At 43.0% G+C, this 27,938-nt stretch overlaps 1 protein-coding gene across 2 annotated transcripts in view; it reads left to right on the forward strand.

Moving 5' to 3' along the window:
- The window catches only part of LOC109871525 (voltage-dependent R-type calcium channel subunit alpha-1E), a 79,379-nt gene that overhangs the window by 21,612 nt on the left and 29,829 nt on the right, over window positions 1–27,938 (forward strand). For both annotated transcript variants that reach the window (XM_031807134.1, XM_031807135.1), the window contains exons 3-17: window positions 9,104–9,207; window positions 9,358–9,516; window positions 19,756–19,946; window positions 20,231–20,334; window positions 20,455–20,570; window positions 21,466–21,519; window positions 22,354–22,425; window positions 22,671–22,874; window positions 23,194–23,306; window positions 23,585–23,697; window positions 24,621–24,752; window positions 25,140–25,209; window positions 26,757–26,874; window positions 27,160–27,227; window positions 27,395–27,462. In XM_031807134.1, coding sequence (XP_031662994.1) covers window positions 9,104–9,207; window positions 9,358–9,516; window positions 19,756–19,946; window positions 20,231–20,334; window positions 20,455–20,570; window positions 21,466–21,519; window positions 22,354–22,425; window positions 22,671–22,874; window positions 23,194–23,306; window positions 23,585–23,697; window positions 24,621–24,752; window positions 25,140–25,209; window positions 26,757–26,874; window positions 27,160–27,227; window positions 27,395–27,462 — 1,686 coding nt within the window. The remainder of the gene's footprint in view (window positions 1–9,103; window positions 9,208–9,357; window positions 9,517–19,755; window positions 19,947–20,230; window positions 20,335–20,454; window positions 20,571–21,465; window positions 21,520–22,353; window positions 22,426–22,670; window positions 22,875–23,193; window positions 23,307–23,584; window positions 23,698–24,620; window positions 24,753–25,139; window positions 25,210–26,756; window positions 26,875–27,159; window positions 27,228–27,394; window positions 27,463–27,938) is intronic.

Genomic DNA, 27,938 nt, shown 5'->3' on the forward strand with positions numbered 1-27,938 from the left:
CTGTTCCCACAATGTTCCCAGAACATTGTGGGGACATCACGACTGAACATTGTGGGGTCAGCACGACTGGACAGTTCTTGTGTTATGAGAACATTAGCCACAACATAACTAATGTTTAGAGAACCAATTTGGACTTTCTGGGAACCTTTTAGTGAATGCTAGGTGAACATACCAAGGATATTTAATTTTACACATGAAAAAAAACATTTGGTTTTTGAATGTTTTGGTTATATCATCCTAATGTTAGATACAACCCTAACCAGGAACTTAATGGGAATCTTAGCTAATGTTCTGGGAATGCTCCTGGTTTGCTGGATACCCTCGATGCCAAACTCTGTTTCATCGTACTGTACTACTGACCCCTCTAAAAATGTATGTGTCAACCTGAATGACACATTCAGACCACAGACCAACTCACCCTCCCCACTCCTCGCCTCTCACCTCTCGCCCCCTCACCCCTCTCTCTACTGTATGTGCCAGACCAGCTCATCCTCCATACTCCGCTCACCCCCCAGCCATCACTTGCCTCTCCTCATGCTGTCCCTCTGCTGTTCCTGATCGAGTGTGTGTGTGTGTGTGACACTTAGCTCTGATTCATAATAGATCTGGGAGGGTGTCCTGAATGATTTATTGGTCATCTGGCACAGAGACAGCTCCTCCATGCTGTGTGTGTGTATGTGTGGATTACCTGTACTCGGCATCGCCTCACACACAGCTACAGTGGACACTCCCAGCTCCTCAACATATATTCAGTCTACCTCTTGATTCCTTTTCGCTACATTTTCAGTCTGTACACAGCATTGGCAATATTATACAGCACTTATTATACAGCACTTATAAAATAGGGGGGAGGGGATGTGATGGGGGGGATTGGGAGGGGGGGGGGGTGCTCATTTCCAATCTTGCTGTGCTAATTGAACTGTATAAACAATGGTTTCTAGTCCCATGTGGGTAGTGGTTGGGAAAACACAGGCCCAGCTATTTATTCTGTGACTAATAATGGTTTAATGCCGCATGCTTTCCTAATCCCAAATGGAAGCACGCTAAACGTTTTATAAAACATTACGTTTGTGAAGTTAAATGTAAGATAATGCACTTAAGTCTAGTACAGTCGTCTATGGGCGTGGGGTAAGGAGAGACATTTTTTAGATTCAGCAGCAATCCATCAAGGAAAATATATCTACATGTATTTCACAATGTTGTGTATCCCTGGAAATGATCAGAATCATGTAAACATTACAGTTTTGAAAAGCTAGCTTGTCTAACAAATGTGGTCTGTTGACACAACTTTGCCCGGATATGGGGTAATTTGAGCCGCGAGACAGGGTAAGTTAAGCCGCCTACAAATTTCTGTACTGAATTAAATATTACCACTACCATAACTATCTTTTTCCCCCAATGACAATACAATCAAACAAACACAAACACATTCAACAAAATATTTTAATAATTTTAAGCATCTTTTAACAGAGGCTTAACATTTTAAAAAAAATACTTTGTACTTTTAACATAGGCCAGACCCTGTTGTTACCTCATATCCCAGCGATAATGCCTTGCTTTATGCCTGGGAAGAAAACATTTCAATTTGCTCTAATTGCCATTGGCTCCATCATTGGCTCAACATACCCCATGGCCATTGGCTCAATTTACCCCAAGGCAAACATTTTGACTATATTAGCCCACAAAGGTGAAATACAGGTATAAGGATGCACTTTCATACTACAGGTTTAGGTTTAGGACCTCATATTGAAGCTGATAGACCCCAACTAATGTACAGAACAATCGTAAAATGATCTACGTTGGTTTAGATAGAAGCGTCATGAAACCTCTAACACAATAAATTAATTGGACTTGGTGAAAATCTGTTTTTTGGATCCTAACTTGCTTACCACTTTTTCAATGTGGTTTCTTCCTTCACAGAAATTATTAATTTTGTGTATGGTTTCCTAGAAACAAGGCTGGTTCAACTTACCCCTTTGGTGTAACTTACCCCACTCTCCCCTACAAACAGGACTCCTCTGTTTATGTTGTTGTTAGCTGTAAGCAGAGTTGTCTTATAATGGCAGCAATGTGATGTTCAGAATAGAGTTATTCTCTCTTTCTTTTTCCCTCCCAGTGTTCAGTGCTGGTTCACCGTGTAGGTGGAGGTGTGTGGGAGAGGCCGGCAGGCCGCATTCTGTTCATGTAATGAATTCAATCACTTAAAAGTCTGTTTCAGTACAATACAGTGATACACTATGAGGTGACCGTGAAAGTGGAGCAACCACTCAGTATAGCGTGAATGAACGACGACAAACAAACACGTAAACCACATAAATTAATTCCAGAAATCTGCCGATGCTACTCCTATCAATCCCTTACATGAATAACTACTAAAAATACTAATTTCTATTAGCTAGTGTATTTCTCCAATGCAGGAACTGGTTGATTTAGACTGTGTTTATGTGACAGTTGGTTTATGTAGCCTGAGTGCCAGTCTGTTTGTGCTATCATATCAACTGTCACTCAATGTCATGTTTGGCTTGACAGTGACAGCAGTGCTGTTGGCAAAAGCCCAAACAGATCTGGGACGAGGCTATTGGTCGTGTGGTTCTGAGAGCAAACCAAACCAGTCTCAAAACCAGTCTCCCCCCCCACCAGATCAGCCTTGAAAAAGCAGTAGTGCTGCAGCTTTTGTTAAACGTGTTTGCTGGCTGTAGACTCCTACACCTCTCCACCACAGGAGGTTGGTGGCACCTTAATTGGGGAGAATGGGCTCGTGAAGCGGAATAGGTGGACTGGTATCAAATACAGAAAACATATGGTTTCCATGTGTTCTTTCTCTCTCTCGCTCTCTCGCTCTCTCGCTCTCGCGCTCTCTCCCCAGTCTCAGGACAACCCCCCTCTCTTTCATTCTGTCCACGCTCTCTCTCGCTCTTTCTTTTCGTCAATCTCTCTCCCTCTTTATCTCTCTCTCTGTCCCTCTCTCTCTCCGCTTTCAGTGAATATTGCGTGGGCCCACATTTGAGTTTCTGCCATGTGCTTTCTGCACACACACACACACACACACACACACACACACACACACACACACACACACACACACACACACACACACACAATCCACAGCACTGACGTGTGTGAGTGAGTGGATTAATCTACAGTGCCTTCAGAAACTATTCCCACCCTTTGACTTTTTTCACATTTTGTTGCGTTACAAAGTGTGATTAAAAGGAATTTAATAGTTTTTTTTTGTCAATGATCTACACAAAATACTTTGTACTGTAAAAGTGGAAAGAAATTCTAACATTTGTAAAAAAAAGAATGTACAACAAAACACCAAATTGCACTGAGTATACAAAACACCCGCTCTTTCCATGACATAGAAAGAGCGGGTGAAAGCTATGATCCCTTATTGATGTCAACTGTTATTTCCATTTCAATCATGGTAGATGAATTGGAGGAGCCAGGTAAAAAGAAATATTTTTAAGCCTTGAGACATGGATTGTCTATGTGTGCCATTCAGAGGGTGAATGGGCAAGACCACATTTTTTAAGGGATATGGTAGTAGGTGCCTGGTGCACCTGTTTGTGTCAAGAACTGCAAAGCTGCTGGGTTTTTCATGCTCAACAGTTCCCAGTGTGTATCATGAATGGTCCACCACAAAGGACATCCAACCAACTTAACACAACTGTGGGAAACATTGGAGTAAACATGGCCCAGCATCCCTGTGGAATGCTTTCAACACCTTGTAGAATCCATTGCCCTGATGAATTAAGGCTGTTTTGAGGGCAAAAGGGGGTGCAACTCAATATTATTAAGGTGTTCCTAATGTTTGGTATACTCAGTGTATAAATCATTGATTACACCACTCATTATTATTTATTATCATCTGACCACATTATATTCAGAGAGACATTATCAGTAGGTAAGAACACAGACATCATTCAGTGTGGCTCTCTCTGGAGGGAGAGAGTACAAACCAAATCTCACATCCCTCAACAACCGACGCACGTATTGACAGCCTTCCACCCACACACACAAACATTGAAACACCATTTACAGCAACCAACAGGAGGCAAAGAAAGGCAAATTCACAGTCTCTATGTACTGTATTCACTGTATATCTTGTACTGTACGCTGCATTCAAAAGTTCTGGGACACTGTAAAGTCCATGGAGAATAAGAACACCTCCTCCCAGCTGCCCACTGCACTGAGGATAGGAAACTCTGTCACCACCAATAAATCCACTATAATTGAGAATTTCAATAAGCATTTTTCTATGGCTGGCCATGCTTTCCACCTGGCTACCCCTACCCTGGTCAACTGCACTGTACCCCCCACAGCAAATCACCCAAGCCTTCCCCATTTCTCCTTCTCCCAAATCCAGTCAGCTGATGTTCTGAAAGAGCTGCAAAATCTGGACCCCTACAAATCAGCCAGGCTAGACAATCTGGACCCTTTCTTTCTAAAATGATCTGCCGAAATTGTTGCAACCCCTATGACTAGCCTGTTCAACCTCTCTTTCATGTCGTCTGAGATTCCCAAAGATTGGAAAGCAGCTGCGGTCACCCCCCTCTTCAAAGGGGGGTACACTCTTGACCCAAACTGCTACAGACCTATATCTATCCTACCCTGCCTTTCTATGGTCTTCGAAAGCCAAGTCAACAAACAGATTACCGACCATTTCGAATCCTAATCGCTAAGAAACAATACTGTACAGCCGTATTCATTGACCTGGACAAAGCTTTCGACTCTGTCAATCACCACATCCTCATCGGCAGACTCGATAGCCTTGGTTTCTCAAATTATTGCCTCGCCTGGTTCACCAACTACTTCTCAGATAGAGTTCAGTGTGTCAAATCGGAGGGCCTGTTGTCCGGACCTATGGCAGTCTCTATGTGCCACAGGGTTCAATTCTTGTGCCGACTCTATTCTCTGTATACATCAATGATGTCGCTCTTGCTGCTGGTGAGTCTCTGATCCACCTCTACGCAGACGGCACAATTCTGTATACTTCTGTCCCTTCTTTGGACACTGTGTTAACAACCCTCCAGATGAGCTTCAATGCCATACAACTCTCCTTCCGTGGCCTCCAACTGCTCTTAAATACAAGTAAAACTAAATGCATGCTCTTCAACCGATCGCTGCCCGCACCTGCCCGCCGTCCACCATCACTACTCTGGACGGTTCTGACTTAGAATATGTGGACAACTACAAATACCTAGGTGTCTGGTTAGACTGTAAACTCTCCTTCCAGACTCACATCAAACATCTCCAATCCAATCCAAATCCAAAGCAACAAAGCATCCTTCACTCATGCTGCCAAACATACCCTCGTAAAACTGACCATCCTACCGATCCTCAACTTCGGGGATGTCATTTACAAAATAGCCTCCAATACCCTACTCAATAAATTGGATGCAGTCTATCACAGTGCCATCCGTTTTGTCACCAAAGCCCCATATACTACCCACCACTGCGACCTGTACGTTCTCGTTGGCTGGCCCTCGCTTCATATTAGTCACTAAACCCACTGGCTCCAGGTCCTCTACAAAACCCTGCTAGGTAAAGTCCCCCCTTATCTCAGCTCGCTGGTCACCATAGCAGCACCCACCTGTAGCATGTGCTCCAGCGGGTATATCTCTCTGGTCACCCCCCAAAACCAATTCTTCCTTTGGCCGCCCTTCCTTCTAGTTCTCTGCTGCCAAAGACTGGAACGAACTACAAAAATCTCTGAAACTGGAAACACTTATCTCTCTCGCTAGCTTTAAGCACCAGCTGTCAGAGCAGCTCACAGATTACTGCACCTGTACATAGCCCATCTATAATTTAGCCCAAACAACTACCTCTTCCCCTACTGTATTTATTTATTTTGCACCCCATTATTTTTATTTCTACTTTGCACATTCTTCCACTACAAATCTACCATTCCAGTGTTTTACTTGCTATATTGTATTTACCTGGTTAAATAAAGGTGAAATAAAAAATAAAGAATTCCTGACCAGTAGCGGTGCGTGGATAAAATCACTGGGGAACTCAAGCCAAATCAGTAAAAAAGCCATATTACAACCTATGTTGTGATAATTGCATTGTTTGCTCTATAACCCATTTGTTCATACACCACCATGATAGACAATAAGGCCGTGACAACAAAAAGACAACAGTCACACAGTGTCGGAATAAATTCAACTACACATACTATCAGGAATCAAGGTAAGATCCAGATGCAGACTGTCGATGTAACACTGTTTATTATAGCAAACAGGGACAGACAAAGACAGGTCAAGGCAGGCAGGGGTCGAATTTCCAGGGTAAGGCTGAGGTACATGACGGCAGGCGGACTCAGGGTCAGGCAGAGTTCAGTAATCCAGGGGTGGAGCAAAGGTACAGGACGGCAGGCAGGCTCAGGCAGAGAGGTCAGGCGGGTGGGTACAGGGTCTGGACAGGCAAAGGTCAAAACCGGGAGGACTAGCAAAGAGAGGCTGGGAAACGAGTGGACCTGACAGGAAAAATGCTGGTAAGTTTGAACGAACAAGACAAACTGGCAACAAACAGACAGAGAAGACAGGTATAAATACACAGGGGATAATAGGGAAGATGGGCGACACCTGGAGGGGTGTGGAGACAAGAACAAGGACAGGGGAAACAGATCAGGGCTTGACACATACATTTGTTTCATCCCAAAACCATAAATTAACATATGTCCGGTGAAGTCCACAAAGCAAATAGTGCATACCAACAGCATGGTCAAGAAAGTTCATATTTACAGTTTACTAAACAACTACTGATTTAGAACCACAGAGTTACCACAAGTCAGCGCTAAGACAACAGGAGCACTGCCTCTGCTATTCCGGCACCATTTCAACGTAAACATTGAAACATCATCAGATTAACACGATTATATATGCTTAGTTTAATACACTCAAAACTAACTTAAAGACACCAAAAATGATTTAGTCCAATCAATGTTGCTAAATATCATGTGGCTGTCCATGGTGCTGATTTGTGTGTGTGTGTGTGTGTGTGTGTGTGTGTGTGTGTGTGTGTGTGTGTGTGTGTGTGTGTGTGTGTGTGTGTGTGTGTGTGTGTGTGTGTGTGGTGTGTGTAAATAAGTAATACAAAAACTGCTGACTGACCCTACTTGTAGACTAGTTGAACGCCAATGCCATCCTCCACTCTTTCATGTTGGCAAAACAGTCTATGGCTCTGTCATACACGCTTTTAGTTCTTGTTGTGATAGGCTAAAATACTTGCTAGATTCAGAATCTCCGTCATAATCATTGGCCTGTACAGAGAATTAAGTAAAAACCAGAAGTTCAAATCCCCATCTCCATCCATGGCTTAGGAAAGGGACAATTTAGCAAGCTAGCTACTGCAGAACATCAATACCAGCAGACCAGAAACAGACACATTTTTCTGACAATGACGTTTTGCAAAGGAAGTGATTTGATTGGTCTGAAGCCTAATCCAAACTGGCCTCCCTTGGACAGTGCTTTGCTGCACCAGGACAACCCACAGTTGAGCTCAGCTCAATGCTGATTGGCTAATTATTTTATATTTTTTTAATCAAGGGGGGCCAAATGCTTGCAGGCATCAATCAATCAAATGCTACGGCGGCAACATGTTATTCTTTTTTGGTCAAGACAAATTAATAAAAAATGAAAAGCTGGAAGTGAAAGGCTGAAATGTCTTAAATCAATAAGTATTCAATCCCTTTGTTATGGCAAGCCTAAATAACTTCAGCAGTTATTAACATTTGCTTAACAAGTCACATTAGTTGCATGGACTTATCTGTTAGGACCCCTTGCTTGAGTATTTGAAATTCAAACACATGTTCAACAACAAATACCAGGGAGGTGTTTCAATGCCTCGCAAAGAAGGGCACCTATTGGTAGATCGGTAAAAATAAAAATAGTAGGCATTGAATATCCTTTTGAGCCTGGTGAAGTTATTAATTACACTTCGGACGGTGTATCAATACACCCAGTTACTACAAAGATACAGGTGTCCTTCCTAACTCTGTTGCCAGAGAGGAAGGAAACCGCTCAGGTATTTCAACATGAGGCCAATGGTGACTTTAAAACAGTTACAGAGTTTAATGGCTATGATTGGACAAAACTGAAGATGGATCAACAACACTGTAGTTACTCCACAATACTAACCTAAAAGACAGAGTGAAAAGAAGGAAGCTTGTACAGAATAACATTTTTCCAAAACGTGCATCCTGTTTGCAATAAGGCACTAAAGTAAAACTGCAAAAAATGTGCGTACTGAATAGAAAGCGTTATGTTTGGGGCAAATCCAACACAACACATCACTGAGTACCACTCTTCACATTTTCAAGCATGGTGGTGGCTGCATCATGTTATAGGTATGCTTGTCACCGGCAAAGATTGAGGAGTTTTTTAGGGTGAAAAGAAACAGAATAGAGTCAAGCATAGGCAACATCTTAGAGAAAAACCTGGTTCAATCTGCTTTCCAACAGACACTGGGAGACAAATTCATCTTTCAGCAGGACAATAACCTAAAACATAAGGCTAAATATACACTGGAGTTGCTTACCAAGACGACATTGAATGTTCCTGAGTAGCCTAGTTACAGTTTTGACTGAAATCAGCTTGAGATTTTATTGGTAAGACTCGAAAATGGCTGTCTAGCAGCTTGACAGAGCTTGAATAATTTTTATAAGAATGATATGCAAATATTGTACAATCCAGGTGTGCAAAGCCGGTTTGTGTCAAGAACTGCAACATTTCTGGGTTTTTCACGCGCAACAATTTCTTGTTTGTATCAAGAATGGTCCACCACCCAAATGACATCCAGCCAACTGCCACGACTGTGGGAAGCATTGGAGTCGACATGGGCCAGCATCCCTGTGGTACGCTTTCGAAACCTTGTAGAGTCCATTCCCCAACGAAGTGAGGCTGTTCTGAGGGCAAAAGGGGGTGCAAACTCAATATTAGGAAGGTGTTGATAATGTTTGTTATATTCCTTGTAAATTATAATTCAATGTACACCACTTCTGCCCCAAAACCCCTTATCCATAAACCACACTGCTTATTAACCGTTGATCCCACCGGAATCTTTTATTCTGAATCTGATCATGTATTTCTATCTGCAGAATACTGGCAACAGCAGGGGCCCACATGAACATACCAGTGGATCTGCGGACCCTGAGGGCGGTGAGAGTCCTGAGGCCCCTTAAATTGGTCTCTGGGATACCCAGTGAGTACAGTCAATATCTACCAGCATATCAATATAATTTACAGTGTCATAATACCTCAATATGTACCTTACTATAATGTCTAATTCTCAGAGGCAATCAGACATTAACTCTTCACGTGTGTGTGTGTTTTTGTTTTTTTCCATCATCAGGCTTGCAGATCGTGCTGAAGTCCATCATGAAGGCCATGGTGCCCCTGCTCCAGATCGGTCTGCTCTTGTTCTTTGCCATTCTTATGTTCGCCATCATCGGCCTGGAGTTCTACAGCGGGAAGCTCCACCACACCTGTCTACCTACAGCTGACATCCTGGGTAGTTACATACTCCAGTCTCTCTCACACACTCTGTATTTTATACACTCCCCCACACTCCCTCATACTCTCTCTCTATCCAAAACCTCTTTTCTACTGTACCTCTATCCATTAAAGAGGTTCCCTTCCCCCTCTGTGTTGCATTTTCACAGGGTCCTCATCTCTATTATCTTGTATTTGATAATCTCTCGCTCTTTCTCTCTCTCGCGCTCACCCCCCTCCCCTGCATTGTTATTAAGAACATCATCATCATCACTGCTACTCTTTTACCTGACAGCTTCATGAGGACCCGACTGTCCCATCTTGAGTTAAAGTAAATATACCTTATTAGAAAATTACTCAAGTAAAAATGAAAGTCACCCAGTAAAATACTACTTGAGTAAAAGTGTAAAATTATTTGGTTTTAAACATACTTAAGTATCAAAAGTAATGATTTAAATAATTTCACAATCCTTATATTAAGCAAACCAGACTGCACAATAACAAAAAATATATACTGTATATATATATTTAGGGATAGCCAGGGGCATACTCCAACACGTCGACAATCATTTTCAAACAAAGTGTTTAGTGAGTCTGCCAGTTCAGAGGCAGTTAATCAAGTCAAATCAAACTTGATTTGCCACATGCGCCGAATACAACAAGTGTAGACTTTACCGTGAAATGCTTACTTACAAGCCCTTAACCAACAGTGCAGTTCAAGAAGAAGAAAATATTTACAAAGTAGGCTAAAATAAAAAGTAAAAATAAAAAGTAACACAATAACAATAACAAGGCTATATACAGGGGGCACCGTTACCGACTCAGTGTGCAGGGGTACAGGCTAGTTGAGGTAATCTGTACATGTAGGTGGGGGCAAAGTGACTATGCATAGGTAACAAACAAACAGCGAGTAGTAGTAGTAGCAGCAGTGTACAAGAGGGGGGGTGTCAATGTAAATTGTCTGGTGATGATTTTTATGAATTTTTCAGCAATCTAATGGCTTGGGGGTAGAAGCTGTTGAGGAGCCTTTTGGTCCTAGACGTGGAGCTCCGGTACCACTTGCCGTGCGGTAGCAGAGAAAACAGTCTATAACTTCGGTGACTGGAGTCTCTGACAATTTTATGGGCTTTCCTCTGACACCGCCTATTATATAGGACCTGGATGGCAGGAAGCCTGGCCCCAGTGATGTACTGGGCCGTTCGCACTACCCTCTGTAGAGTCTTACGCTCAGATGCCGAGCAGTTACCCTACCAGGTGGTGATGCAACCGGTCAGGATGCTCTCGATGGTGCAGCTGTAGAACCTTTTGAGGATCTGGGGGCCCATGCCAAATCTTTTCAGTCTCCTGAGGGGGAAAAGGTTTTGTCGTGCCCTCTTCACAACTGTCTTGGTATGTTTGGACCATGATAGTTCGTTGGTGATGTGGACACCAAGGAACTTGAAACTCTCGATCCGCTCCACTACAGCCCCATCAATGTTAATGGGGGCCTGTTCAGCCCTCCTTTTCCTGTACACGACCCTGAGGGGCCCGAGTGTTAAGGATTAGTGTGGCAGACGTGTTGTTGCCTACTCTTACTACCTGAGGGCAGCCCGTCAGGAAGTCCGGGATTCAGTTGCAGATGAAGGTGTTTAGTCCTAGGGTCCTTAGCTTAGTGATGAGCTTCATGGGCACTATGGTGTTGAACGCTGAGCTGTAGTTGATGAACAGCATTCTCACATAGATGTTCCTTTTGTCCAGGTGAGAAAGGGCGGTGTGGAGTCCGATTGAGATTGCGTCATCTGTGGATCTGTTGGTGCATAATGCGAATTTGAGTGGGTCTAGGGTGTCCGGGAGGATGCTGTTGATGTGAGCCAAGACCAGCCTTTCAAAGCACTTCATGACAACCGACGGGAGTGCCACTAGGCGGTAATCATTTAGGCAGGTTACCTTCACTTCCTTGGGCACAGGGACTATGGTGGTCTGCTTGAAACATGTAGGTATTACAGACTCGGTCAGGGAGAGGATGAAAACGAAGCGAGCATAAAAGGCATTTAGCTGGTCTGGTAGGCTCGCGTCACTGGGAAGCTCGTGTCTGGGTTTCCCTTTGTAGTCCTCTCCAAGCCCTGCCATATCCGACGAGCGTCAGAGCCAGTGTAGTAGGATTCAATCTTAATCCTGTACGCTTTGCTGATTTGATGATTCGTCTGAGGGCAGAGCAGGATTTATTATAAGCGTCCGGATTAGTCTCCCGCGCCTTGAAAGCTGCAGCTCTAGCCTTTAACTCGATGCAGATTGTGCCTGTAATCCATGGTTTCTGGTTGGGTTATGGACGTACAGTCACTTTGGGGATGACGTCATTGATGCACTTATTGATGAAGCCGATGACTAAGGTGATGTATTCCTCAATGCCATTGGATGAAGCCAGAACATATTCCAGTCTGTGATAGCAAAACAGTCCTGTAGTGTAGCATCCGCGTCATCTGACCACGTCCGTATTGAGCGAGTCTGGTACTTCCTGCTTTAGTTATTGCTTGTAAGCATGAATCAGGAGGATATAATTGTAGTCAGATTTGCCAAATGCAGGGTGGGGGAGAGCTTTGTATGCATCTCTGTGTGTGGAGTAAAGGTGGTCTAGGATTTATTTTTACCTAGTTGCACATGTGACATGCTGGTAAAAATTTGGTGAAACTGATTTAAGTTTGCCTGCATTAAAGTCCCCTGACCACTAGGAGCGCCGCTTCTGGGTGAGCATTTTCTTCTTTGCTTATGGCCTTATAGAGTTGGTTGAGAGCGGTCTTAGTGCCAGCTTTGCTATGTGGTGGTTAATAGACGGCTACAAATAATACAGATGAGAACACCCTTGGTAGATAGTGTGGTCGACAGCTTATCAGAAGGTACTCTACCTCAGGCAAGCAATACTGACAAAAAGACACACACCCCCACCCCTCGTCTTACCAGAGGTGCATGGTGGTGCATGGAAATTCCCGCCAGCTCTATATTGTCCGTTTCTTCGTTCAGCCACGTCTCGGTGAAACATAAGACGTTACCGTTTTTAATGTCCCGTTGGTAGGATAATCTTAATAGCAGGTCATCAATTTAGTTTTCTAACAATTGCAATTTAGCAAGGATAATGGAAGGCATTGGGAGTTTACTCGGCAGTTAAGAAGGATCTCCGATCTGCGTCCTCTTTTCCGGCGTCTTTTCTTCACACAAAAATAAGTTGTACAAAAAAATTGCACAATTTGTTGGGAGAATGTAAAACGTCAGGCATGTTCTTCGACGCCGTCTTTTCAAAAAGGATGACCAGGAATGTTATCTTGATAAGTGCATGAATTGGATAATTTTCCTGTGCTGTTAAGCATTCAAAATGGAACAAGTACTTTGTGGTGTCAGAGAAAATGTATGGAGTAAAAAGTTAATTATTTTCTTTAGGAAAAACTATAAATAGTCAAAACTATAAATAATAAAGTAAAGTACAGATACACCAATGCATCTGACCCTACTCGACAAAAAAAAAAAAATGATTTTGTTTTTATTTACACAGTCATGTTTCAAACTGCTTGTTCTAACTAGTGTACTGTACTTACATGCTTTTAATGTGCACAAATTTGTAAGGTGATTGCATGGGGAAAACATTATTCATGTTTGTGAGTGAACGTTATTTATAATAGGGGTTACATGGAGAAAATTAGACCTCACTGAAATGAAAATGGATGGTCCTCCCTTCAGCAAAATATATTTCACTTAAACCCTCCCTGAACGCTTACAAAATAAACAGGTCACCTTATACCGCAAATAATAATGAAAAGGTGGATAGCAGAGAACATGTCTACCATTTACCCTGACTTCTTAGACAGACCAGAGCCTTAGATATGCAGTTTTAGAAACTGTTCTTCGTCCTGTAAGCATGATATGGCAATGCAGGAATTTTGATAGCTCACAAGGCTGCGGGCCAGAAGGTTGTGGGTTCGCAGACCACCATGGACAATAGTAGGAGTGGAAAGATCTCCTTTCTAGTAAAAACATTACATGAATCTATTGTTGTATTTGCAGGTCAGAGAAAAAATGGCCTTTTATAAAAAATGTCACGCAATTGTACTTAATTTGACATATTAGCGGAATCGTTTTTTAATACCACACAAGTAATTGAAATGACAGGCTAAGAATGGACAGAGAGATAAAACCATGTGTTCGTCATATAAAATCAGTGTGTCTTGTTTGCAACCAAACTGTCCTTGTTTTAAAATAATTCAATCTGAGACATCATTAGGAATCTGTGCATGGTGCTTTCAAAAGTTAGGCCTACCTTTCCACCCCAGACAGAGTAAGCCTACCGATGCAGAAAAATTACAGCTTTAACTACTGGCTACTTTTCTTCCATGGCTTAACCAACGAGAGAAGGTCACAAGTGTTTCCTTAAAAAGCTGTCTGAGTTTAAAATCTTCTATTGTACAGAAAGTGAACAGCTTAATCAATTGATTGTAACGTCCGTCGTTAAATGAAGACCAAGGTGCAGCGTGGTATACATACATTTTCTTTCATTTCAAATGTTCCACCAAAAAAACAATAAACAACTCAGCGAACGTTAAGCTAGGAGTGCAACACATGCAACACAAAAAGACAAGGTCCCACAACAGAAGGTGGGAAAAGGGCTGCCTAAGTATGATCCCCAATCAGAGACAACGATAGACAGCTGCCTCTGATTGGGAACCATACTCGGCCAACAAAGAAATATAAACATAGATTTCTCACACAAGTTTCTCACACAACCTACCAAATAGAGAATTTAAAAGATCTCTAAGGTCAGGGCGTGACTGTATCCCCCTCCAAAGGTGCGGACTCCCAGCCGCAAACCTGAACCTATAGGGGAGGGTCCAGGTGGGCATCTACCCTCGGTGGCGGCTCCGGTTCGGGATGTAACCCCCGCTCCCTACGCTGATCCCTCCACTTCTGTGGAACCGGACCGTGGATCATCGCAGGAGACTCAGGACCGTGAATCGTTGCTGGAGGAACCGGACCGTGGATCATCACTGGAGGTTCTGAACTGGGAACCACCGCTGGAGGCTCCGGACTGCAGATCGTTGCCGGAGGCTCCGCACTGCGGATTGTCGCTGGAGGCTCCGGACTGGGGACCGTCGCTGGATGCTCCGGACTGGGGACCTTCGCTGGAGGCTCCGGACTGCGGACCGTCGCTGGAGGCTCCGGACTGCGGTCCGTCCATGGAGGCTTCGGACTGGGGACCGTCGCTGGATGCTCCGGACTGCGGACCGTCCATGGAGGCTCCGGACTGGGGACCGTCGCTGGATGCTCCGGACTGGGGACCTTCGCTGGAGGCTCCGGACTGCAGACTGTCGCTGCAGGCTCCTTGCCATGGACCTTCACTACAGGCTCCGTACCATGGATCATCACTGGAGGCTTCGTGCCATGGATCATCACTGGAGGCTTCGTACGTGAAGCCTGTTGCGGGGAGCTGTCACAACACGTCCCGGCTAGATACCCACTTTAGCTCGGTGAGTGTGGAGAACTGGCACGGGAAGCACTGGGGTATGAAGGCGCACTGGAGGCATAGTGCGTAGAGCCGGCGCAGGATATGCTGGGCCGTGGAGGCGCACTGGAGGTCTGGAGCGTAGAGCTGGCACAACGTGTCCTGGCTGAATCCCCCCTGTAGCACGGCAAGTGCAGGGAACTGGAACAGGCCGCACTGGGTTGTGCTGGCGAACTGGGAATACCGTGCGTAGAGCTGGCGCAGGATATCCTGGACCGAAAAGACGCACCGGAGGCCAGGAGCGCTGAGCCGTCACAATCCGTCCTGGCTGAATGCCCACTCTAGGACGGCAACTGCGGGTAACTTGCACAGAGCGCACTGGGCTGTGGATGCGCTCTGAAGGCATGGTACGGAGAACTGGATAACACAATGCTTGACCGGCCACTCGTTCCCCACGGTAAGCATGGGGAGTTGGCTCAGGTCTCAACCCTGATCACCCCGTGTGGCCCCCCAACATTTTTTGGGGGGGGCTGCCTCTCGTGCTTGCTTCGTTGAGCTATCTTCTTGTATCGTCGCAGTTCCGCTTTCGCTGCCTCTATCTCCTCCTTCGGACGGCGATACTCCCTGGCCCTTGTCCAGGGTCCTGCTCCCTCCAGGATTTCCTCCCAGGTCCAGTCCTCCTGACCACGTAGGCATACATTTTCTTTAATTTTAAATGCTCCACCAAAAAAACAATAAACAACTCAACAAACGTAAAGCTAGGAGTGCAACACATGCAACACAAAAAGACAAGATCCCACAACAGATCCCCAAGATCCCAGTATGATTCCCAATCAGAGACAATGATAGACAGCTGCCTCTGATTGGGAACCATACTCGGCCAACAAAGAAATATTAGCATAGATTTCCCACCCTAGTCACACCCTGACCAACCAAATAGAGAATTTAAAGGCTCTCTAAGGTCAGGGCGTGACATTGATAGTGACATAATTAGATTATTTCCCATGCAAAGTAAGCCTGTGAATGTCAAAAAAACAAAACTGTGATATCCCCATATGCATCTTTTCCGGGTGTTTCAGAGCTTGTTTCTAGCATAAAGCATTGCGGATCAAAGCGCTCTTATAGATCACTTTATATAATCAGATCCTTTTTATTTTCCTCAAAATCTTAAACTAACAAGCCGTAGGTCTGTGCTTTTTTGTTTGTTGCCATTTTCTTTAATAAAAGGTAGGCCTATGGCATACCCTCTCATACCCCCACAATTCGAGTTTTGGTTTTAACTTAACACCCCTTCACTGACACGGCTATTTAACTCCCTAGAGTCAATTGCCGCACCAGTGCGTCAATCTAAATTAAATAACCAAAAAATACCTATCAAAATCATTTTTTTAAAGCTAGAGATATCTGTTTTTTTAAGCTAGAGATATCAGTTTTTTTAAGCTAGAGATATCTGTTTTTTAAAGCTAGAGATATCTGTTTTTTTAAGCTAGAGATATCAGTTTTTTTAAGCTAGAGATATGTTTTTTTTTAAAGCTAGAGATATCTGTTTTTTAAAGCTAGAGATATCTGTTTTTTAAGCTAGAGATATCAGTTTTTTAAAGCTAGAGATATCTGTTTTTTAAAGCTAGAGATATCTGTTTTTTAAAGCTAGAGATATCTGTTTTTTAAAGCTAGAGATATCTGTTTTTTAAAGCTAGAGATATCTGTTTTTTAAAGCTAGAGATATCTGTTTTTTAAAGCTAGAGATATCTGTTTTTTAAAGCTAGAGATATCTGTTTTTTAAAGCTAGAGATATCTGGTTTTTTAAAGCTAGAGATATCTGTTTTTGAAAGCTAGAGATATCTGTTTTTGAAAGCTAGAGATATCTGTTTTTGAAAGCTAGAGATATCTGTTTTTGAAAGCTAGAGATATCTGTTTTTTAAAGCTAGAGATATCTGTTTTTTAAAGCTAGAGATATCTGTTTTTTAAAGCTAGAGATATCTGTTTTTTAAAGCTAGAGATATCTGTTTTTTTAAGCTAGAGATATCTGTTTTTTTAAGCTAGAGATATCTGTTTTTTAAAGCTAGAGATATCTGTTTTTTAAAGCTAGAGATATCTGTTTTTTAAAGCTAGAGATATCTGTTTTTTAAAGCTAGAGATATCTGTTTTTTAAAGCTAGAGATATCTGTTTTTTAAAGCTAGAGATATCTGTTTTTTAAAGCTAGAGATATCTGTTTTTTAAAGCTAGAGATATCTGTTTTTTAAAGCTAGAGATATCTGTTTTTTAAAGCTAGAGATATCTGTTTTTTAAAGCTAGAGATATCTGTTTTTTAAAGCTAGAGATATGTTTTTTTTGCTTTGGCAACTCACGTAAACGTCTGTAGCGTCGGAACGGTTTGACCTATAAATTATTATGACCACTCTCTATAGGGGAGACTGTCACGAACACGATGGTGTTTTCCGTTTTGACTTGTCTGAAGTGTGTACGGTTGATATACCAACTTCTGTTTGGTAACGTCCGAACTGTTTGGGCTACAAACTAATGGGAACATGATGGTGTTCTCCGTTTTCATCTACAACCCCCAAAAGTGTAACAGGACTCATCTGAAGGTACCGGTTAAAAAAAAACAAATGGAAGTATGAAGTTAAATATGTGTAAAATATATATATATATATATATTTTTTTAAATTTCTCCTAGATTTAGGACAGACACTTCAAAACCTTATTTCTTATGATTTAGTTTTTGGTTGTTTTTGTGTTCAATGTGTTATTGTGTGTTTCTATCGACTTTGGTAGTAAGGGCCCAAAGAAAAAGTATGTTTTTTTTTATAACTTAAGGGGTCCAACAATTCAAAATCAAATAGCTAAATGATCCATAGTATAACCATCTTAAAACAATTCCATATGTCAGTTTAGCACCCCTCTCTCCTCCTCCAATGTCTTAGACTCTAAATAATTGAAGAGTGCATTGTGGGTGGAAGAATAACCAACAAATCTATGGATATAGCAGCCTATAGCCTAATTTTGTCTGTCAAACAGGTAGGCCTACCTCTTTTTTCTTAAATAGGAAGAAATAGGCTCCAACACAAAACCCTCTTGTTGTTATTAAAGTCTAATTAAAATTAAGACGGTTGAAAGAAATGATGCCTACTAGAATTTGACTACTTTCAGCTCCATGAGCTGTCCATTTTCGATTGATTGTGTCGCGGCACCACAATGTACATTAAGTTACTTGAATCTGGCTTATTGTGAGGTCAATAAGTTTAATAAAAACATAAGGGGCAAGAAACATTGTTTTTAATCAAATCAATTATAGTAGTAGCAAGCTGTCAAAATGTACTTCCGGTCCTCCATTTTTTGGAGTAGGCCCAATCAAAACCTATTTTTGGTAGAAACCTATCACTCTCCTCCTGAACTACCACCGTAGGCCTATGCAGCACAGCCATTGGTTAGGCAGCACACAAAAAAAGAGTAGAGAAGGCCGGGGCTCAGGGTTGGAATATCCATTTCCGTGTGTAATAAAGCCTAGTTTAATTTACACCATCCCATCAGTTATCTTTTCTCATATAACTTTTCTCTGTGCTTCTCCAAGCGTGCACTTCGTAGCCTATAGGCTATGGATCACTTGATTGAGACCACACTAAATACATATGGGCGCACTTGATATTGCACGCCCAGCAGAGAATCAGAGATGAGGGACGGCATCAGGCACACATCGATATATAGCCTAATAAGCAACTAATTCTATAACACAGAGAAATAAAAACATTTCATCAATTACAAATTACATGACCCCAAACCCTCCCCTTGACTAAAATTGAACATGACACTCCCCCATTTTCCTCGAGGTATCCATTCTGTAAATTGGAATCCGGCCCTTAACACGCCCAACTGGGCTCCCTAGCTACCTTTTTAATTAGCCAACCATGATTACTCTGTAATCACACAAGCCAGATATAGTATTTTTAATAAATATGGTTTAACACAGTCAGATATGATCTCTCCAGAATGTGTACTTCTCAACCCTCAATTCACGAAGCAGCATTGACCCCTGTGATGTTGAGGACCGGTCCCTGAGGTGGTTAGCTGAAACAGATTGTCCGTTTTTCACAGCTCTCCTGTTGTAATTAAGGTTGACACTCTAGACATCCACTACTCCTAAACCGTATTGCCCTCTTGAAGAGCAATCTGCATTTCAAAGAACAACAAAGTGTTTACCCTACCACTGTTTAGGTAAACAGCTGAGGGATGGGGCTGGAGAAATGTAACCACTCTCAAATTCATAGACAGAGCTATGGATGCCAGGACTGACCATCCATGGTATCAACATGTTTGTTTTAACAATGTTTTGAGGCTGTACAGTGTTTGTTCTCAATTACTTTGTTTACAAAGAATGGAGTATATATTTTTTTACATTTAGCAGACACCCTTACAGTAGTGAGTGCATACATTTTCCAACTGGTCCCCCATGGGAATCAAACCCACAACCCTGGCGTTGCAAGCACCATGCTCTACCAACTGAGCTACACAAGCTTATATTTTGGGTTCAGATGGGCAACGACAGTTGAACTAAGCTAATGGGGTATTTCTAAGTTATATTCTTTAAAAAATCAATGGGTGCATATCAGTCATTTAAAAGGTCAAAATTGGATGTACCAACTGTAGATTTAAGGCAACTTTGTCACATTGAAAAGGTCAGATGCAGCGCCAAAATAATCAAACAATGAGAAAGCTGCGACACTGGTAGCTTTGTGTAGAAAGTAACAAGCTAGCTACACGTTAACCACCACAACCCCTGCCTTGTCCTGTGTTAGAAAATGAGACGATGGATACGGCCGAGGTGGAGTTTGCCTGTGGAGTGAGGAAGTGTCCGGAGAAGTATGACTGCATCGGGTCATGGATTGGCCCCAACAACGGCATCACCCAGTTTGACAACATCCTGTTCGCTGTGCTCACTGTCTTCCAGTGCATCACCATGGAGGGGTGGACAGCTGTACTCTACAATGTGAGAACGGATCACTCAAAGTATTTTTTAGGAACTATTTATAAGGTAGAGACATTGAAGTAAGGGATAATCAAAGAGGGGCTATGAAGTCCGGTGGAAATAACCCCCAATATGCGTGTGTGATGCGTCCCCGGCGCACAGCATTGTGGCACAGCTTCCGCGTTGTGCTTGATTTCCAGGGAATGCATAGCCCCTTGTTCTTACATAGTAACCCTTCAGCAGTGAAGCGTTAAGTCTGTACCTGTATTTATGTACCTTATACATGTCTATTGTACCTCCTTTAGACCAACGATGCCTTGGGCTCTATGTGGAATTGGATGTACTTTATTCCTCTCATCATTATTGGCTCATTCTTCGTACTCAACCTGGTGTTGGGAGTCCTCTCTGGGTGAGTAAATAAAAGCTGTGTGTGTGTGTTTGTGTGCGTGCACATGTGGAATTTTGTGTGTGATTTTATGAGTGTTTTGGAAGAGGAAACAATGGATTGCCTCATGTCCTGCGTGTGTAGGGAGTTTGCCAAAGAGAGGGAGCGGGTGGAGAACAGGAGAGCCTTCATGAAGCTGAGACGTCAACAGCAGGTGGAGAGAGAACTCAATGGATACAGAGCCTGGATAGACCGAGCAGGTACTGTACTGTTACCTTACAACCGCTACCACCCGAGATAACTACATAAAATGCAAAAATTGATGTATTATAAGATCCAAGTGGATCTGCCGTGATGGAGCTGCCTGGTGAATATGTGGATGGAGCTACCTGGTGAATATGTGGATGGAGCTACCTGGTGAATATGTGGATGGAGCTGCCTGGTGAATATGTGGATGGAGCTACCTGGTGAATATGTTGATGGAGGGTGACTTTGTGAAGCTGCAGTGCTATAATGGCAATCTACAGCATCTTTCTCCCACGCAAGTAGAGGTTGAGAGGAAGGTGATGCGGACTCCTTGACCCAAGTGTAAATGTGTGAGTGCGAGTCTGTGCATATCTGTGTGTGTGTGAGCTGGTGTGCATGCATGTGGGTGTGTGTTCACTCCTCCGTGTGTGTATGTTCATCTGTGTGTGTGTGTGTGTGTGCGTGTGCGTGTGCGTGTGAATGTCTGTGTGTATGTGTACGTCCGTGTGTGTGTATGCACATTCACGCGTCCATCCGTGTGTGTTTGAATGTATGCATTCGTCATAGAAATCAATAAGTGTTCCCTCTCTGCAGGGCGGCATCAGGGCCCTGAAAGTGAAAAGTTAGCTACCAGGCGAGCCCTGGATGAGCTCTTACCTGATGATGAGTTCTTCCCTCTCTCAGAGCATCAACACTATGCATTCAGCCCAAATACTCACCTTTGTAGTGCTAATAAAAATCATTTCAATATTACATTTAAACAGGTTGGCCCCATGATTTGCTCACAATCTCCTGAGAGTGCTAAGGGAAAGAGAGAGAGAGCCCTGTTTATGTTTCAGGAGCACTTTATGACTGACCTGGAATTCACTTTGTGTGAATGACAATGACATGTTCACCCCATTGTTTCAGAGGAGGTGATGCTGGCTGAGGAGAACAAGAATTCAGGGAGATCTGCTTTAGATGGTAAGAACCACCAGAAAACACAATTCATTGAGAGGAGTTACCACCATAATGGTGAATTCAATTGTGTGGAAGACCTTTCCTCCCACGTTCACATCAGTAAATCCTTATGTAACAGGGGTCAGTGTGCTGCTAAGAGCTTTGCTTCCTCTACTGTCCAAATGCCCCTTACTGGGCTTGAACCAGTGATCCTCTGCCCTGCCTCTCTCCATCCACTACACTTTAACTCCAGTTGTAAACAAAGGCAGACATTTTGTTCCTCTTTGACCTCCATTAGCTTAGAGCTGCAGCAGACAATTGAAAATTGCAGTGAAAAGGCTAAACCTCTTTCAGAGAAAAATATACCGTAAAAACCTCAAGAAGTTAATTTGCTTTGGTTACTGTGTGAACATCGCGGGTGTCTTGGGAACAGCAAGGTGAAAATGGCTTGGCGCACGCCTGTAGTGATATATCGTCTGTCAACCGTCTTGTTTTTATATCATGTTTTTGTTAGTCTCACTCCTTTTTGGAAAACGAGAATGGTTCATATGACACTTTCATTTACACCATACCTTATCAACCTAACAAAAAGGTGCCATCATTAAAGCCACATTTAATTGGCTCTTCCTCCTTCCTCTCATGTTCAAAGTATTTCAGTCAGTTTGCCTGAAAGTTAGCACGTCAACATTAGCATTTCCATCCATTAATATATCATTATCTCTATAACTAGTTTGTCGCTCCTTATGGACGAAATGGCTGGCAAGTGAAATATGTTGTGCTTATAAGCATCTGTTGTTCTATCCATGCTATTGGGGATATTCTCTGTTTGTCCTAATTTTCTGTTGTGTGTGTATTCAGTGCTGAAGCGGGCCACCAGTAAAAATGCTAAGCATAGAGGAGGTCCTGGGGATGCAGAGATCTCCACTATAGGTGAGAGAGGAACACACAGCCCAGATCCTCATATTTAGGCATCTTCCTGTTTTTCTCTCTACCTCCATTTCTGGTTTCTTTCCCCTTATATCTACTGTATTTGACCTCGATTTAACATATCTATTATTTTCTACACCCTTTCTCTCTCCTCTCCAGCCCTTTTCTTACTCCATGTCATTTCTCTCGCTCTCTTTCTTTCTATCTACTCATCCTCTCTTCCTCTCTTCTCATTCTTCCTGCCCCAGGAGCACCTCGTATGCGGATCCGTACAGTGCGGCGTGGCCCGGTGGCGTATATACGCCGTAAGGAGCGTATGCTGCGTATCTCCCTGCGGCGCATGGTGAAGACCGACACCTTCTACTGGACCGTCCTCAGCCTGGTGGCTCTCAACACCATCTGTGTGGCCATCGTACATCACAACCAGCCCGAATGGCTCTCCACCTTCTTGTGTACGTCTGGGCTGGACTGTCAATCAACCAATCAATGAATGAAAATGTGTCTTTATAGCCCTTTTTACAACAATGATTGCACATTCAGAAGAAACTCCAGGTCCTAAGTATAGGATATGTAGTGTATTTACAGTAACAGTAGCAAACAATCAATTTAATCTGGCCGGCTTTCAAATATACTTCTAGACGATGGAGATGTGGTTCTTCTGTCGTGCAGAGTTTATAACATGAAAAAAAGCTAAATAGCTTGGTTTGAACAGAGGAAAGACTGTGAACATTTGCCCAGTCTTTGATTCATAATGATTTATTCTTTCTTCAGACTATGCGGAGTTTGTTTTCCTGGGGCTCTTTTTGGCAGAGATGTTCTTAAAGATGTATGGCCTGGGATTCCGCCTCTATTTCCACTCCTCCTTCAACTGCTTCGACTGTGGAGTGAGTTCATTCATTCTACTCCATGTTAGCTGATGGTGAACCAGGACTTAGACGTGTGGCAACATAAGATTTTCTTATGGTTGTACGGGTGAACCGAGGTGTGTTATGTTAGGGAGTTAGGTAAAAGAACAAGACATTTCATTTCTAACAATATGGACACTTAAGTGCTATTGTTATGTGATACTGTCCTATATTGCTGACTAATGTGTGTTCTTAATGATAAAGGTTTGTCTAAACTTCCCTTGTGGTGTTTGAATGTTGCGTGGTGTCCCGTGCAGGTGATAGTTGGCAGCATCTTTGAGGTGGTGTGGGGCTTCTTCCGGCCTGGCATGTCCTTTGGCATCAGCGTCCTGAGGGCACTGAGACTCCTGAGGATCTTTAAGATCACCAAGTGAGTGGGACATCAACCAGAATGAGAGTTAGGGTCAACATTAGTGTTGCTGCTGTAAGTATAATGTATTACCATTCTAGGTTAAAGGTTAGGGTAGGGTCAACATTAGCGTTGCTGCTGTAAGTATAATGTATTACCATTCTAGGTTAAAGGTTAGGGTAGGGTCAGCATTAGTGTTACTGCTGTAAGTATAATGTATTACCATTCTAGGTTAAAGGTTAGGGTAGGTTCAGCTTTAGTGTTACTGCTGTAAGTATAATGTATTACCATTCTAGGTTAAAGGTTAGGGTAGGGTCAGCATTAGTGTTGCTGCTGTAAGTATAATGTATTACCATTCTAGGTTAAAGGTTAGGGTAGGGTCAGCTTTAGTGTTACTGCTGTAAGTATAATGTATTACCATTCTAGGTTAAATGTTAGGGTAGGGTCAGCATTAGTGTTGCTGCTGTAAGTATAATGTATTACCATTCTAGGTTAAAGGTTAGGGTAGGGTCAGCATTAGTGTTACTGCTGTAAGTATAATGTATTACCATTCTAGGTTAAAGGTTAGGGTAGGGTCAGCTTTAGTGTTGCTGCTGTAAGTATAATGTATTACCATTCTAGGTTAAAGGTTAGGGTAGGGTCAGCTTTAGTGTTGCTGCTGTCTTTTCCTACTAGCACTGAACTACTTTGTTGAGGGAAAATGTACTTGCTACGACTGTGATGTGTGGTTGTCTCACCTAGCTATCTTAAGATGAATGCACTTTTGTAAGTCGCTCTGGATAAGAGCTTCTGCTAAATTGCTCAAATGTAAATGTAGGGTCAGGATTGGTTATACTGATGGAAGTACACTGTATTACTCTCCAAAATACATTCAAATGGCAAACAGAAGATGTTGAGGTCTGTCTATTTTGTATGTGAACCTTTTTTTCCTTTTTCTTGACCAGGTATTGGGCATCTCTTAGGAACCTGGTTGTGTCTCTTATGAGTTCCATGAAGTCCATCATCAGTCTGCTCTTCCTCATCTTCCTCTTCATCGTCGTCTTCGCCCTGCTGGGCATGCAGCTCTTTGGGGGCAGGTGAGCACAACCAGAGGGTTGGGTTCACTTATTAGATACGGTGGTCACTGATCTCAGGATAGTGATTCAGTGCTTCACCAATATTAGGACATCAGTATGTTTTGGTATGCACAAGTCCCAGGTACCATAAATGTATTTTCAGTTGATCTGTTCATTGACTAATGATGTGTATTGCCCATCATCACGTCACCGTATATATTTACAAATATAACTTCCGAAGCAGCTGGAAGCTTGCCATGTTTTGTTTTGCTGTGTCGGGAAATGGAATGATAGACCTGAAATTACACGTCTAGTTGAAAATAGCAATTTCCACCTCCTCCTCTTCCCACTTCTTCCTCCTCCTCTTCCCCGGTCATATCTGCCCATCCATTCTTTCTCTCCCTTCAGGTTCATCTTTGAAGATTACACTCCTGCCAACTTTGACACGTTTCCAGCTGCTATCATGACAGTGTTCCAGGTTTGGCTCATACACTCCAGACCGTCCATCTCACTGGCTTCTCCATGGTGACACACATAACCTACCCGGGTATATCTCCCACAACCCCCCCCCCCCCAGGGCCAGAATGGAACAACACTGCTCACCTCCCCCTCCAACTACTAGCATCCCATACATACACATATGCACATACATGTCAGAGCTGTGAAATATGGAAGAATGTTTGATCAAAACCATAAACTGGGATTCCGAGACAAATCAAATAATACTAGTTCTGACATTATTAACTCTGCAGGGAGATAGAACCCTGTTAACGATGTGATTCAATTATGGCCCATAATGTATTTGTGTGTTAGCATTTTATAAGATACAGTGCATTCGGAAAGTATTCAGACTTCTTCCATTTCTACAACTTGATTGCAGTCCACCTGTGGTAAACTCAATGAATTGGACATGATTTGGAAAGGCACACACCTGACTATATAAGGTCCCACAGTTGACAGTGCATGTCAGAGCAAAAACCAAGCCATGAGGTTGAAGATATTGTCCATAGAGCTCCGAGACCGGATTGTGTCGAGGCACAGATCTGGGGACGGGCATCAAAACATTTCTGCAGCATTGAAGGTCCCCAAGAACACAATGGCGTCTGTAATTCTTAAAAGGAAGAGGTCGTAACCACCGAGATTCTTCCTAGAGCTGGTCGCCCGGCCAAACTAAGCAATCGGGGGAGAAGGGCCATGGTAAGGGAGGTGGCCAAGAACTCGATGGCCACTCTGACAGAGCTCCATAGTTCCTCTGTGGAGATGGGAGAACCTTCCAGAAGGAAAACCATCTCTGCAGCACTCTACCAATCAGGCCTTTATGGTAGAGTGGCCAGACGGAAGCCACTTCTCAGTAAAAGGCACATGACAGCCCGCTTAGTTTGCTAAAGGACTCTCAGACCATGAGAAACAAGATTCGGAAACCAAGATTGAACTCTTTGGCCTGAATGCCAAGCGTCATGTCCGGAGGAAACCTGGCACCATCCAGACGGTGAAGCATGGTGGTGGCAGCATCATGCTGTGGGGATGTTTTTCATCGGCTGGGACTGGCAGACTAGTCAGGATCGAAGGAATGATGAACGGCACAAAGTACAGAGAGATTGTTGATGAAAACCTGCTCCAGAGCCCTCAGGACCTCAGACTGGGGCGAAGGTTCACCTTCCAACAGGACAGCGACCCTAAGCACACAGCCAAGACAACGCAAGAGTGACTTCGGGACAAGTCTCTGAACGTCCTTGAGTGGCCCAGCCAGAGCCCAGACCTGAACCCGATCGAACATCTCTGGAGAGACCTGAAAATATGCTGTGCAGCTGGTTTTAGCTTTGTCATTACAGGGTATTGTGTGTAGATTGATGAGAAAGAAAAACAATTAATCAATTTTAGAATAAGTCTGTAACGTAACAAAATGTGGAAAAAGTCAAGAGGTCTGAATACTTTCCTAATGCACTTTATGCTTTCTGTTTCCGTATTACTTTCATTCAGATTTCAAGAGGCTGGTCATTACAGATCTTGTACTTTTCAATCTAGATTCTGACTGGTGAGGACTGGAATGAGGTGATGTACAATGGCATCCGCTCCCAAGGAGGAGTGCAGTACGGCATGTGGTCCTCCATATACTTCATAGTGCTCACCCTGTTTGGGAACTGTATCCTTGCTCAACATCCTGCTAACCACAATTGACAGATTCTGCTCACATTGTCGATAGGTTTACATGCATCTTTCTTTTTCTTTGAAAGTTGTAGCATAGACCTAAAGTGGTAGTAGGGTAATGGGTTGATTTATTGGGGGAACCCAGGTGATAACCCCTTATAGCGATTCCACTTGTTTTAAACGTATTTCAGATGTTTTGTGGAACTGTCTGACAGTAACCTAATTCATGTATTTCAGTTTCATCCACCCCTGTTAGGACTCTTGACCATACTGTGAACAGATACTCTACTCAATGTCTTCTTGGCCATCGCTGTGGATAACCTTGCCAACGCACAGGAACTCACCAAGGTGTGTAGTACTGTTTTAAGAGTTTTTACGGAATGGGGTATCTTTAAATTAAAATAAGGGCTTTCAAAGAAATGTGTAAGGGTCATGACCTAAGGCCATATCTGCCCGATATCATAAACTAATTGTGGGATGTAAACTACTTTGTGTTTTTATTTGACCTTTGTTAGGACGAAGAGGAGGAAGAGGAGTTTTTCAATGCAAGATACGCCAGAGGCAGAGATGGCCCGATGTCTGAGTAAGTGTTCTGTTTATATTTTTATCACAATGGCAGTTGGTCAGTCACCTACTTTGGCCTAGTCTTGATGATGATTAGGAGGAGATTGAATCTGAGGGGTGATCATGACGCTTTCTCAATATCTGTCGATTACACAGCCATAAAACCCACCGAAAAACAAGGATCCACTATTCTCTTTGAGAATGCGATGTAGGCGTTACCAGGAAGAATGTTTATTTTCCTTGCGTACAGCTGAAAGACGAGTCTTCAGGGTTAGAGAGGCATGTTCTGAGTGTGGAAAATGTATGTGTACCTGCCTGTTACAAAGCATGTGTAACGGTAATTGCATTAGTGAAATTAGGGATGAGGCGCACATCCCAGTGATTACAAGCATCTTCGTTCATGAATCTGATGTTGTTCTGGGTACTTGCTAAAGGATAATGCATGATTTTAATTCTACTTTTTGTTTTGTTTAGTTGAGCATGTCATTCAACAGG

The sequence above is a fragment of the Oncorhynchus kisutch genome, linkage group LG27 (genome assembly GCF_002021735.2).
Source record: "Oncorhynchus kisutch isolate 150728-3 linkage group LG27, Okis_V2, whole genome shotgun sequence".
Taxonomy (NCBI): Eukaryota; Metazoa; Chordata; class Actinopteri; order Salmoniformes; family Salmonidae; genus Oncorhynchus; species Oncorhynchus kisutch.